General features: G+C 39.0%; 1 protein-coding gene across 3 annotated transcripts in view; it reads left to right on the top strand.

Moving 5' to 3' along the window:
* LOC113037539 (low density lipoprotein receptor adapter protein 1) overlaps positions 1-7,094 on the top strand; it is a 50,255-nt gene extending 43,161 nt beyond the window's left edge. Inside the window, exons 10-11 of one of the 3 annotated variants that reach the window (XM_026194761.1) lie at positions 1,730-1,758; positions 2,857-7,094. In XM_026194761.1, coding sequence (XP_026050546.1) covers positions 1,730-1,758; positions 2,857-2,903 — 76 coding nt within the window. In that variant the 3' untranslated portion in view covers positions 2,904-7,094. The remainder of the gene's footprint in view (positions 1-1,729; positions 1,759-2,856) is intronic. The other 2 variants (XM_026194763.1, XM_026194760.1) reach the window with 2 other exon arrangements.
* The last annotated feature ends 7,179 nt before the right edge of the window (positions 7,095-14,273 follow it).

Genomic DNA, 14,273 nt, shown 5'->3' with positions numbered 1-14,273 from the left:
TGAGACTGTGTATACATCCTACAGCTCTGTAAAATCTGTCTACAAAGACAGAGAAGAGCTACAGAAAGATGGTGCTGCACACATTAAAGACATTGCACTCGTTAAGCTGTGCTGCCTGTGGCTAACGGAAGTTTTGGGGAAAGCAAATGAGTAAATTCGACGAAGGGATTTTCTGCATGTGTGTTTCTGTGGAAGTTGCTTTTACATGCGTGGAGAGCAGAAAAGGAAAGCAGGTCATCACTCAGGCACTTCTCAGCAGGGATGGGGACAGTTGTCAAATAGTGGGTAGGTGAAACTCTAGATAAACGTCTACTAAATCTGACGTCCTGGGAGTCGCACTAAAGGAGTTTGAAGTGTTTAGAGTGAACGTGCTCTGCAGGGGTCAGCAAGGATGTCAAGCGCTGCAGTTGTGGTACAGCACTGGTGAATGAGACGCGGCCTGAAACTCTGAAGAATCTGGGGGACATTGAGTTTTCATGGCTGTCACACCTATTTAATGTTGTATGTGACTTCGGGAATGCCTTTAGATACAACAGAGGAGGGTTTTATTTGTGGCTCTTCATATGTTCAAGGAGAACTCCGTTTTAAAATGTCTCTGCTGTTTATCTACTCTCTAGCCCTTTGGTTCCCAAAATGTAAGTATGTTTAACTGCCAAAGATTTACTGTTAAATAGAAAAAGCTCTTTTGTGAACTGAGTGGTTTCTGTTATATTTCAGGCCTGCTTATACAACAGAATGACTGGGTTTGCCTCAAATGTTAGTGAAGGTAGTCTCTGCCTTTACAGCTACCCTTTAAAAAACCCAGAAACTATTCTAGTGGTCTTAAACCATGTCTTTATATATTATGAGGTGTCAAAACTCGTCATTAAGGGTACTGGGGAAGCAGTCAGGGTCGTCTTTAAGGGGCAAAGAATTTTGCTAGTACCCATTAAAAATGTTTTTGGTGAAGTATTTTACTCTTGCTTTACTCTTGCTCTAACTTTGTATAGCTCATAACATTAGGTGTTTGTATAGGAATTGTCTGTTTGGTTTGGGGTTGGGTGGTTGTCTGAATCTCTTGCACACACTGCAGTAAGTTTCCATCACCAGTGCCTCTTCAGCTTCCTGGTATATCTACGAGTGCGCTTGTTTAAATATAGCATCGGGGTCACGTTATTGGTCTGCGGTTTGGCGATTCAGTTTAAATCTCTTTAATCCACTTTGGTGTAAGCAGCAGCATGACCTCTAGGGGTCACTGGTAGCACTTTGTAGTTTTGCGAGTTGAGCTGCAGCTGATACCGTTAAACCAACTTCAGTAGAATAATTTTAATTAACACTTAGCTGCACAGGTCAGGATTTAGACCTCATTAAAAAATCTATTTTTAGCAGAGCCAAAAGTGCTCACAACTATTGACTTCAGCTTCAGTTCAAACTGGTTTAATTAAAATGATTCATTTATGGTATTTAAAATTTCATAAATGAACGGCGACCCTGTGTAACAGCCGATTTAGCACTGAAGTACTTCTCCCCATTGAAATCTGAAGTGTTCTTTTTAGTTTAGTTTAGGCTTCTTTGTGTGTCACTTTGCTAACCGCATGGTGAAAGTGGGGCAGCTCACTTCACAATGTGTGCATGTACACTCCTGATGCCCTTTACCGGAACAGTTCCTATCACCTTTTCTTCACTTATCCTAACCTTTAGCACTGATTCACTTTGTCTTGATTTCTTCTGTCTTGAATCTGGCACGCAGCAACATGGAAACAGAGGAGACAGACACTGGTAAGTGATGTGATAAATGTATTGTTTTAGGACAGTACATGCTTGCTCTGCCTCCTTATTTCAGGCCTAATGTGAAAAATCCTAACTATTATTATCCCAGTCCAATCTGCTCTCTGCAAGGGGAAAGCACTGGCCTCTGGACGTATGTGACTCCACTAATAAGAAGATGATATTACGCTCAGAGCCACATTAAAGTTTTTGTTTGTTTGTTTGTTTTTACCTGAAAAGATTATTTTGATTTCAATTAGGATTAAACTATTACTTAAAATCTGTTTTTCAATATTAATTTTAATATTACATTTCCTTGGTTAGTGGTCCAGCCCAATGTAAATCTTAACATCTTCATCTCAACCTCCTGTCTTTTTGTTGGTGCCACCATTACCAAACCATACCTCAACAGGTTTCACTTTGTAAACCGTCCCTTTCACTCTTGCTGCTATCCTTCGGTCACCTGTCTCCTCTCATTCACACACGTATTCCATCTTGCTTTTACTGGCTTTCATTCCTCTTCTCTCCAGTGCACACCCCCACCTCTCCAGACTCTTCTTACTCTGCTTCTTACTCTCACTGCAGATCACAGTGTCATCTGCAAACGTCATAGCCCACGGAGACTCCTGCCTGACCTCGTCTGTCATCCTGTCCATCACCAGTGCAAAAAAAGTGACTGAGTGAATGATATAATTTTAATCATTAAGTTGCACATCAAAGCCATTGGCGTGCTGAAAAATGTTTATTGTTAAAATATAATATACCAAATAAATGAGGGTAGCGCTTCTGTTCAATTTTGGAGTTGGCTTTTGTTTTCAGTGTTGCCAGTGTTTTTCCGAACAACATCAAAAACACTGAATTTTCTTGTTGTCTGCCACTCACGACCTCACACGCTGCACTTTATCCACTAGCACTCCCTTTTCCCATTTGTTCTTTGTCATTTTGAGTCAAATCAACATCCTCTGGCATTGTGTGTTTGTGTCTGTGACCTTGCTACATTATATGCTTCCTTCTTCTGTCAGTTTTTTAAACCTTTGTATAGACTGTAAACCCCTTTGTCTTCTGAAAAAAATGTTCTAGCAATGCTCTGCTTTTCTCTGTCTCTGTCAGACTGGCCGAGTCCCGCTCCGAACCCATCTCTGACAATGCAGCTTTGAGTCTCCCGGAGGTCTCCACTGAGAATCTGTTGCCTGTCTGCAACAATGAGTTTAAATAACATACCGGCAATAGCTGCCCGACGTACAGCACCACAGAAATTAGACAAAAAGCATACGCTCCAGTACCCAGGCTGACAAAAACAGCATGCTTTACTCAATCAGAAAGAAAAAAACATATCACCCTCCCCGGTGCACAAACTGAATGAGAAAGCCTGTATTTGATATTCAGTCACTGCTGCAGAGAAGCCAGAGTGAATACCCTGATATCATGAAATGTTATTTCTATGAATGCCTGCCTGTCAAAACCCACTTCTCTCAGTGTAAACAGCCATCTCCTGCCATCTTAAAATTTGGTGCACACAGTGTGCAATACACCACAGCGAAGAGAGCAAGGACCACAAATTTGTACACAATGCAAATCACACAGGATGAAGTTTGGAGTCTCCTCCTTTTAGTAATAATTTGTGAAACATTTCCACATGTGGATTCCACTTGTAAATTACAGTAAAGACTGCACAAACGTCACAGTCCAAAGATGCGTGCACTGTATATATGCCTGCTATCGCTTTCTGAAAATGTGAGCACTCTCTAATCTTGCTGTTTGTTTTGGTGCAGTAACAGCTGCCAGTCACAGCACTTGCTGGAGGAAGTCCAGTGTTAGGAGTCATCATCAGACACTGGAGTGAACACTCTGTCATGATGCTGAATGGGTTTTACACGAATCATCCAGTTTGTTGTATCGAACAAACCATTTCTTTTGGGGGATGAAGGCCCCATTAGACACAGAGATATATAAAAGTGTGTGTCAGGTTTTTTTTTTCCCTGGCAACACAGTCAATAAGGAAATGTTTCTTTAAGAAGAATACTTGTAACATTTACAAAGTAAAGTGGAGTACTTAAATTTAATCTCCAGCTAACTGTATATGATCGTAGTTTTTTGGTCCCAAATTCTCACTGCTTGAGGGGTATTCACTTCATTCACTTATTGTGACCTTTCCCAGCAGATAGATGTGCCAGGTTGTCATGGGAATGGTTCAGTTTGTTATATATCGGGTCATTGTTTGCAGTGGGTGGGGGGGTTTGGAATCCATCATATTTATAATAGAGATAATGTATGAGAAGAGGGAATTTAACTACCAATTTATTCATCTGTCTTTTGTTACAGGACCCAGAAATTGTTAAATCCGAGTGCATCTTTCTGCTGGGAAACATAAGGCAGAAAGCTTCAGGAGTCCTTGAACTTTGGATGTTGGGAAAGTTACCAGATTGTTATTTTCAAGGTCAAGAAAGAACCTTTTATCTATGTTTTATTTTTCCTTATAGGTAAAGTATTTTGGTATCCCTTTTGCATTTAGTGTCATTATCAGGTTTAAAATTATGTATTCACTAAGTAACTAAAGCTTCAAGACCATTAGGGATGCACACAACAACCAGCTGTTTTTATGTTAAAACGGTTACTCTGGCAATTTACAACTGTAATAAATAGAAAAATGTATGCTAACAGTGATCAAAATTGAACTAACAGAGGGTAAGATGTTGTTGTGACTACTAATTCCAAAATCCTGCCTTCCGTTTTCTACAATGCAGCAGCTAAAGTCTGAAAGTTCACCACACTACCAATTTGCACCCCAGGCTTTATGCCGAAGATCTGTAGTTGTGCAAAATAAGAAAAAAAAGATAAGCAAATTTTAATCATATGCAGCCTTTTATGGGTGAATGAGTGATCTGCCTATGGTTTGCACTGCATACATAAAAGTTTACATAGTTGTTTTTCTTTCTGTCTTAAATGCTAAATATGAATGCGAATTTACTCTCGAAAGTAACAGGCTGAGATTTCTGTAACGATCATCACGGTCCGACTGGAATACGGCGAGTTTAGCATCTCCTCATTCATTCAGCTGTCACTGTACATAAAGACAATGTTACTGTTAATGCTGTTAGGTTATGGAAACTGTGTTTCAAGCCCAAAATCAGACTAAAGAAACCTATTTCCATATGCTGTATTTTTTCAGTGTCAAAGTTGTACCTATTTACTGTATGTATACATATTGTATCATTATAAATGAAGTAGGATGATTAGAATCAGGGCTTTTCACAGGTGGGCTTTTTTTTTATCACTAATTGGGACGTGGATGTGTAGATGCTTGTGTGCTTTTGCGTTAGGTTAGACGATTGTACAGATTTAAATGACTGGGTTTTACTACTGCAGGAGTCGCTCATTTTTTTACTTGTTATATTCAGTTACATAGTTCACACTGTCCTCTTTAAAGGATGCTTTTCCTTTTCTCTTAAACATCTCTTTTCATTAATGGAAATGATACATTCCAATTGTTTTCTTGTTTTTTTATTAGACTGTGCGGTTTATTTATATCCACCACTCAAATGCTGTTTGTTGTCAAGAGCATGTTATATTGTGCCACAGTCTGGTTGAAGTGGTCTTCTCTGTATTCACGGCATCACGACTGAAAATAATTGTGGCGGTGGTAGGTGGGAGGTAGCAGGGAGCTCCGTATTGTTGTCATGACACCCGCTGCAGAATAATTGGATGGCTTATCAGGTTACGACATGAGGCTTAATTACACTGTTTCATTCCTGACTGTCTGAAATACCAACTCTATTACAAATTTTAAAGCGAAACTATTTAGTATGGATAACAGAAATGCCCTGTGTCATGTCAAGGATGGTCTAGGAAGCGATGTGTTCACTTTAGTATTGACTGTGAATTTGGAGGTCAGCAGAGTGCGCTGCCAGTGCGATGCTGTAATGCACAAATGATCTGTACTCACCTTTTTCAGACCCGTCATTGATTGACTGATGGATTCCTGTGTGGATGTGTCTGCTGATTCAGTGCCGTTAGATATTTTAAGATTGGCTGCTGTCCAAGAGCTGCGAAATCTGTGAAATCTGCCGTTTAAAAAAAAAAAACCCCAATAGTTTCAACCTGTGGAGCCGGATAATAATAATAATATTAAATTATGATAATGTATTACATTTACACCTCAGGTAATTTAGAAACAGACGTACTACTAAAACATACTATTAAAGATATTGGGAACATTTTTTTTATGGTTTTAAACCTTTATTTTACTTTATGCTGCAGCAGTTATAGCAAAAACAGGTTGCATAGTTTAAAAAAAAAATGGCACATTAACCATGATAATGTGCCATGATCTTTAATGTACCACTCTTAATATTTCTAAATGACATTGTAGTAATCATTAATGTAGTAGTGAGCTCAGTTTAAATACGAAATGTTGTCCTGGGCGTTGTAATAAGGACAGAGCACATCATGTACACTCATTCTCGAAACACTTTAAGTTTTATTTGCACTGTAATGTTGTTAAAGTGATAAGCTAGTGACTTTTGGCACGTAGGAAATAACAGCCGTTCAAAGCTCTGTTACTGCCTGCACAGCACAATTAATCCACGAGTGGCCAAAGACATGAGAGAAAGTGCATGGGCAGGTTTTGTTGTACAGTTTCTCTATGGTCATGGTGTTAAAGTCCCAAAAAACGTCCAGGTGAAATTGTGGTACTGTATAGGCTTAAAGCTAAATTATTATTTGTAAATTAATAAAACATAAAAAGTAATCTAATGTAAGAAGAAGAAAGTCCTGGATTAATAACATTATGACGCAGATAATTCCATCAGGCTCCTCTGAGTATTGTTTCATGTAGCTAGTATACTGGAAACAGCAAGCCATCAATGTGGCAGATTCCCAGCAAATCTTGACTGGATGCGGTTCTTTGGCACAGCTGAGACTTTTGTCTTTGGGAGTGAAGAGAGAGAAACTAGCACTTGGAGGTACAGCATGCCAAACTGAGTCTTATGTGCACTGAATACAAATCACCCTGTGAGGTTCTGAGCCCAGAAAGCATTTTAGGCTGTTAGGTTTTTAAAAAATGAGAAAGAGTTTCGACTGGGTAAGCCAAGTACTCTCAGAAAACCTACTGTACTTCTTAACCCCAAATAAACACTGACGTTTACAGTATGAATTTACTTTACCAAGGTGCTTATTTTCTATCTATGCAAATAGTGGGTTTCCAGCAGTGTTGTGATATTATGTTAATAGCAGTTTGTGTATGATTCACAAGCAGGTGTCCTAATCTGTGTAAAATTGTGTACAGAATTTTGAGGCTGTTATGGTTTGTTACATATTTATGCATAATAAAGGACTTTGTACAAACTCTGCATTTTGCTGAAATGTCATTTTAATTACAGGATTAAGAAACCAGTCCACAGAAGCCTGTGTTTTATTAAACTAGAAGCCTTCTGTCGTGCTGTTTAATTTCTACGATCCTGTTTGGACACTACCAGAATATCAAAATGATTCTGAACTTGAAGTTTTAAAAAATCTTCAGAAAAGAAGCTTTAAAATAGCTGTTCGGTTTGCAGACAAACAGCTCAAAATCAAACATTTCAGTTTGCTTTGTCTTTATTGATTTAGCTCTTTCTGCTAAACTGTCCACAGTATTTTATTCAATCTGTACTTTTCTCAAACATTTCCCAGTTTACTGGTCAATCACAACCAAGGACGTGCACTTTGGCTGTCTGATCAATATGTCTCTAAATTCTGTCGACCGCTGTTGCCTGATTAAAGGTTTAAAAAAATGCACACCATTTGTAGTGTCTGGTGATTCTTCTTGGCTATCAATAAAAATGCCTGTGTAGTGTCATTTACACGGCCATTTAAAGTACAAACTCAGGTGAAAATTGTTTTAAATACTGCATGCATGGATAGAATGATTTGTGACCCCTGATAATATTCAAAGAAGGACTTTAAGGAAAGTACATGTATATTTATCTAACTTCTAATCTTCCTCTGGCTGGATCTCTGGCTCTCACAGACCTGTAACGTCTTCTGTAAGAAGCTTTTCTGTCCCCCACTCGTTACCTGTATGAATGGCACCTGTTTGAACTCATCATCTGTATAAAAGACACCTGTCCACAGCCTCAAACAGTCAGACTCCAAACCCCGCCATGGCCAAGACCAAAGAGCTTTCGAAGGACACCAGGAAAAGTATTGTAGACCTGCACCAGACTGGGAAGAGTGAATCTACAATAGGCAAGCAACTTGGTGTGAAAAAATCAACTGTGGGAGCAATCATCAGAAAATGGAAGACATACAAGACCACTGATAATCTCCCTCGATCTGGGGCTCCACGCAAGATCTCATCCCGTGGGGTCAAAATGATCATGAGAACGGTGAGCAAAGATCCCAGAACCACACGGGGGGACCTGGTGAATGACCTGCAGAGAGCTGGGACCAAAGTAACAAAGGTCACCATCAGTAACACACTACAACGGCAGGGAATCAAATCCCGCAGTGCCAGACGTGTTCCGCTGCTGAAGCCAGTGCATGTCCAGGCCCGTCTGAAGTTTGCCAGAGAGCACATGGATGATACAGCAGAGGATTGGGAGAATGTCATGTGGTCAGATGAAACCAAAGTAGAACTTTTTGGTATAAACTCAACTCGTCGTGTTTGGAGGAAGAAGAATACTGAGTTGCATCCCAAGAACACCATACCTACTGTGAAGCATGGGGGTGGAAACATCATGCTATGGGGCTGTTTTTCTGCCAAGGGGACAGGACGACTGATCCGTGTTAAGGACAGAATGAATGGGGCCATGTATCGTGAGATTTTGAGCCAAAACCTCCTTCCATCAGTGAGAACTTTGAAGATGAAACGAGGCTGGGTCTTCCAACATGACAATGATCCAAAACACATCGCCTGGGCAACAAAGGAGTGGCTCCGTAAGAAGCATTAGAAAGTCCTGGAGTGGCCTAGCCAGTCTCCAGACCTCAACCCCATAGAAAATCTGTGGCTGGTCTGGGCTGGATGTTGCTGGTTTTGATACTGTGTTCACAGACCTCTGCAGCTCTTTCACCTTAAGTTGTGTTGGATTTATAGATTATATGTTCCAAAATTGACATGAAAGTCATTTAAAATATTGCACCATACCCAACATAACACAAATACGGTGCCACCTATGTTTGATTGTCAGTGATGATAACGCAATATACAACATTATAAACAAAATCAGGTGAACTGCAGCACAAATGCTGTGAAATGTTAATAAAAGTATAGATTAGTATAGTAGATTTTATAAATGTAAGTGTAAACAATAATATACACTCCTCATTTATTTGCACCAGATAGGTGAATAACAAAGAGTTATGTCTTTAAAAAATCGGTGGGGAAAATACAGCAAAGATTTGACACAGGACCCGAGAGATGCATCTGACCCTTCAGTTGATCCTTCTGCTCTTTTGTCTCAGCATAAATGCTTTCATTGGAACAGTGGCTGTCAAGGAGAAATTCATAAAGGAAGGGAAACAAGAAGAAAATGCAGAAGTATGCCATATTGCACAAGAACTGCACTGAAAATCAGTGGGCCTCAATGTTATTGAAGCAATGTGGGATTGTCTGGATAAGATAAGATAAACTTTATTAGTCCAACACGTGGGAAATTTGTTGGAAAATGGATGAATTGATGGAGAATGGAATGTCCTTGAGAAGTCTGGAGAACTATTCCTGAAGACTACTTAAAGAAATTACAAGAAAGTTTGTCTAAAAGAGCTCAGGCTGTGTTGATGAATAAGGGTAGTCATGCCAAATATTGACTTTCAAGTTTATTAGAATTGTTCAAACACTTCATGGATTATTTCCCTTTGTGTTTGCGTATTTCAATAAATATTTTCCTATCAAAATATATAGAAATGAGGAGGTGGCTCAAGGCTTTTGCACATTACTGCAGATTTTTAACAATTTATTTCTTTTAATTGAATGAAGAATGATCACACTTCTGAGAAAGCCTTTAAAGAATGAATATTTCTGTACAAGCTCATCTGAACAGTTCACTGAAGTGTCAAGGGCTTTTATCACACGTTTAAAAATCCCAATCTGATCAGCTCTGTGGGCTTGTGTTTCTGTCAGCTATCTGAGTGTTTGTTTAGACCAATTAATTATGGTTGGCAAATATTTTCATTTCCAAGGATGCATCGCAGTAGGGTGCCTCCAATCTCATTATCAGACTGTGTGCAGAAGTGGGAATGAGAATCAGCTCTGACACAAAGTGGTTTAAAAAAAAATATGTGTTTAAGATAATAATCAATCACGTTTCGGGATTAAAATATTAGAGATTCATGGCAGAAGCTCTGACTCAGCCCTGACTCATCTAGGCATGGACTCTGCTAAACCCCTGAAGCTGTGCTGTGGTACCAAGATGTTAGCAACAGATTCTTTAAGTTCTAAAAGTTGCAAGGTGGGCCTCCCATGGATTGTACTTGTCTGTCCAGCACATCCCACAGATGTTCAATTGTATTGTAATCGGGGGAATTTGGAGGTCAAATCAACACCTCAAACTCACCGTTTTGCTCCTAAAACCATTCCTGAACCATTTTGCTTTGTGTCAGGGCTCATTATCCTGCTGAAAGAGGCCACCGCTATCAGGAAATAGCATTTCCACGAAAGGGTTTACATGGTCTGCAGCAATCCTCCAGTAGATGGTATGTGTCAAAGTAATGTGTGGTGCCAGGTGTTTCGCAGGTAAGTGACCTACATGCATCTGGCCATGCATGTAATGCAAGAGAAGACATGATTCATCCGACCACACCACTTCCTTCCATTGGTCCGTGGTCCAGTTCTGTTGCTCATGTGCTCATTATTGGCGTTTTCAGTTATGGACATGGGTCGGGAATTGTCAATTGTGAATTTCAGCTTCAGTAGCTCGCCTGCTGGATCTGGAAGCAGCAGGCGAGCCTACCTTCGTTCCTCAAGTACAGTACATCAGTGAGCCTTGGCCACCCATGACCCCATCGTAGGTTCACCACTGTTACTTCCTTGGACCACTTTTAATAGATCCTGACTACTGCAGATCAGGAAGATGGGAAAATCCCATCCAGTCATCTGATCATCAAACATTAATCCTTATACCTGCCCATTTTTCCTGCTTCTAACAAATCAGCTTTGGGGACAAAATGTTCAATTGATCCCTAATATATCCCACCCACTAACAAGTGCAATGATGAAGAGCGAATCAGTGTTATTCACTTCCCCTGTCAGTGGTCAGAATGTTATGTTTGATCAGTGTATAGAGAACTGACTAATCAGATTCATGAGATCAAAGAAGGCCTGTCTTCTACTTTAGATCAGAAGAGTTAAACATTTCAGAGAAAACTTCACTATGATGAAAATGCTGTATGACAGACCTGTTGTGTGACAGAAATCACTGACTCTGTGAACAAAGAGTGTGGAGTACCCGGCCCACCCTCAGAAAGAAGATCAGCTTGTCACAAGTAACAAAGAAAAGTGACAGAAAATCTCCACTTTGATGTTTTCAGAGAACTCACTAGAGACTAAAAAGGCACACTGTGTTATTTCATTGTATTGTCACACTGACAACAACAGCATTGTTAGTGTGCTGCTTCTGCTTCCATTACATATGTGTAAACTGGGGTTGATGCAGCACAGGCCTTGTTTTGTTGATTATACTGGAGTGCATAAATCTTTCCACTTAAACTGCTCTCAGCTCACTGCGTGACGAAGCAGAGCTCACCTGCATGTCATGTCAGCAAAGTCTGCAGCAGTCAATTAAACCCTAGTGCATGAAAAGAAATCGCAAGAGTAAGAATATTCAGTACCATCACCAGTTATTTTTTTATAGCAGCAATAAATAGCTTTGTCATTGTTTTGCTTCACGAGTGGTAATCCAAATCACCTCTGGACATAGACATTAAATTAAGGTCACGTATGATGGGGAAAGAAAAAGGCTTATTTTCATTTAGCTCCGCGGGACAAAATATTACACTTGACGTAGTTAAACAGTCATTCTAAATTTGAAATTACTGTTTAACTTTCGAGGGATATGTTGATTACCAATGTCATATTTGTCCTTTGTGTCCCGGGATATGGCAATGAACAGCTCATTTAGTATTCATAAGTGTGTAATTGATTGCTAATAGCCTATTTAACACAATTTTGTGATGGCTAATTAGTGACTGATAAGGTGCTCTGCCCTGCTCTAATGGCTTAATATTGTGTATGTAATAGTTGTACCATTTGATACTGAGACTCCGGAGAGACCAGCTTGTGGAGGTCAGATAGGCTGACACTTCACTGCAGTTGAGATTGTTATCATAGGGAGGGCCATAACCTGCATTTCATTTATAGCACATTTACTGATGTAGTTATATATATATGGATGTGCCGGCTCTTCAGTGCCTGTGAACCATCAGTCTTTTCATATTCACGTATATGCATGTGGGGCCAATATGAATATATTTGTAAAACTGGAATTTTAGAACACACAATATAAACTGTAATAACTTGCAGTGAGCTTGCAATAAATGTCTTTCTATATATCTTCATTGCCTATCTATTTTGGCTCCAATACTGACAGACAGGAGAAAGCTAATATTGGAAAGATGGGGCCAAGCAATACAATAATGAAGGTAGACTCCAATGCAAACCCTTTTTTTTTTTTATAGATTTTATTTATTTATAGCTTCACCATATCCCTGGATCTCTGAATCACATCTAAAATCTAACCACTTGGCCCTAACAGCCCATAAATCACCTGGACAACTAATAAAAATTGTCTGCTGTGCTGCACGGACAGTGAGTTAAGAGGGAATACAATATTACCTATTAATCCCCAGGACACTGTAATCTCTTTCTATTTTAAGATGCGCTGTATTCTTAGATACTTTAGTGTAATTACATTTTTGATTAGGAACATTCTAGTTTAAAGGCTAGATCAAATGGCTCATTGTTCTCTAAAGCACCGCAGCAGACAGTTTCATAACTAAAGGCTCATTATAAATGAATGCAGCAGCTGCTGGTGCACTAACCAACTGTTCTGAGCTATTTTAACGTGTAAATATTGACCATTTTAAGCAAGTAGATTGTTTATTATTAGCAGCAAATATAGGTATTTATGTGCATTCAGATGTTTGTACCATAGATTGAACAGGGCAATCATTCATTCATTGGTTTAGAAGCCTGAATTTTGAAGCCTCAGCTTTAGTCCTATGAAGTGACCATATTTTGATATCAGCTAATTCTGGCTAGCTTGGTAAGAAAGTTGCATAGACTACATGGACGCATGGCACAGGTGCTTGCTGAAAAAGTTATAAGTGAAAAATACCATGTTGTTTATCAAATATTTGCTAATAAACTTACTCTGAAATCCACCAACACCACCAGAGTCCAAGAAAAATGTAAGTCTAGCAGAAGCTAGCCTCGCAGAAACAGTTGCATGTGTTAGCATCGACGTGTCAGTAAAAGTGGTCACAGTGCTAACAATGCATAGCTTAGTACATTTTAAATGAGTCAAAAAAATTCAATTTTTGTATCTTTAAACATGTTTACATGTGTTGAGTAACAGACAATTTTGCTTTGAAGCTAAATTCCAGTGGCCATTAAAATAACTTCAGTTTTTCAGTCAGTGTTGGCTCTGTTTTTTTTTTCCACTTTGATCAGTGAATAAAAACATCCCTGAATGGTAATGCTTTGTTTGCTATATGAATGTAATATACGGTTTGTATGACATTAGTCTAGAGATTTTTATAGAGTGTTTGTCTTATTACTTCAAAGAAGAGCTTAAGCACAGCCATTTCTCATGCTGATTTGGAGAGCTTTAACAAGACATGACTTTATCTCCACCAAGTCCCTGTGAGTACCCATAACAGTACATGATATCACTGTCCCAGCTGTATCGTGATCTTTCCTCTGGTCCTTAAACCTATTGGGGGAAAAAAAACAACAAAAAACAAAACAGTGTGTAACCACAAACTCAAACAGAAAGTTAAGTGACAAAGGTTTGGCAAAGGTTTAGAACCTGTAAAATAGTAAGTTTTTACTGATGAGATTTTTATTTATTGATTCTTTTTTTAATGTTTTTTGTATTTGTTTTACTTCTCCAGCATATTCCAAAAGTTAGTAAGTAAAATTAAGTAAGTAAAATTTATTTATGTAGCGTTTTGGTAAGAAACCAGCCACAAAGAGCTTTTATGTTGTATCAGAAAAACTGCTGTGACAAGATAGAAATTAATCTGTCAATTTTTAAGCATTGTGCACATTTTATACCTGGAAGTGAAGAAACCTAGTTTAGATTTTGGCCACCACATCATTAACAGGCTAATTTGTAGCTCTTGGAGAGTATTACTTGGATTAAAACACGTTTTTGTGAGGGGGCTTGCCAAGCAATTTGTGCATGAAATGCACTTTCCTGGTGTAAGTCTCACTCCCGCTTAATGTACACCATGCACCTTTGTAACATTTGACGTTCTTTTTATATGTCAGAGTGCAATTTGTGCAACGTTAAAGTGATTTATGCCTTTCGGTGAGAGAAAGTTTATTACATTAG

The sequence above is a fragment of the Astatotilapia calliptera genome, chromosome 15, assembly GCF_900246225.1.
Source record: "Astatotilapia calliptera chromosome 15, fAstCal1.2, whole genome shotgun sequence".
NCBI lineage: Eukaryota > Metazoa > Chordata > Actinopteri > Cichliformes > Cichlidae > Astatotilapia > Astatotilapia calliptera.
Note: the sequence above shows the minus strand (reverse complement) of the source record. Positions and strands in the feature narration are given on the sequence as shown.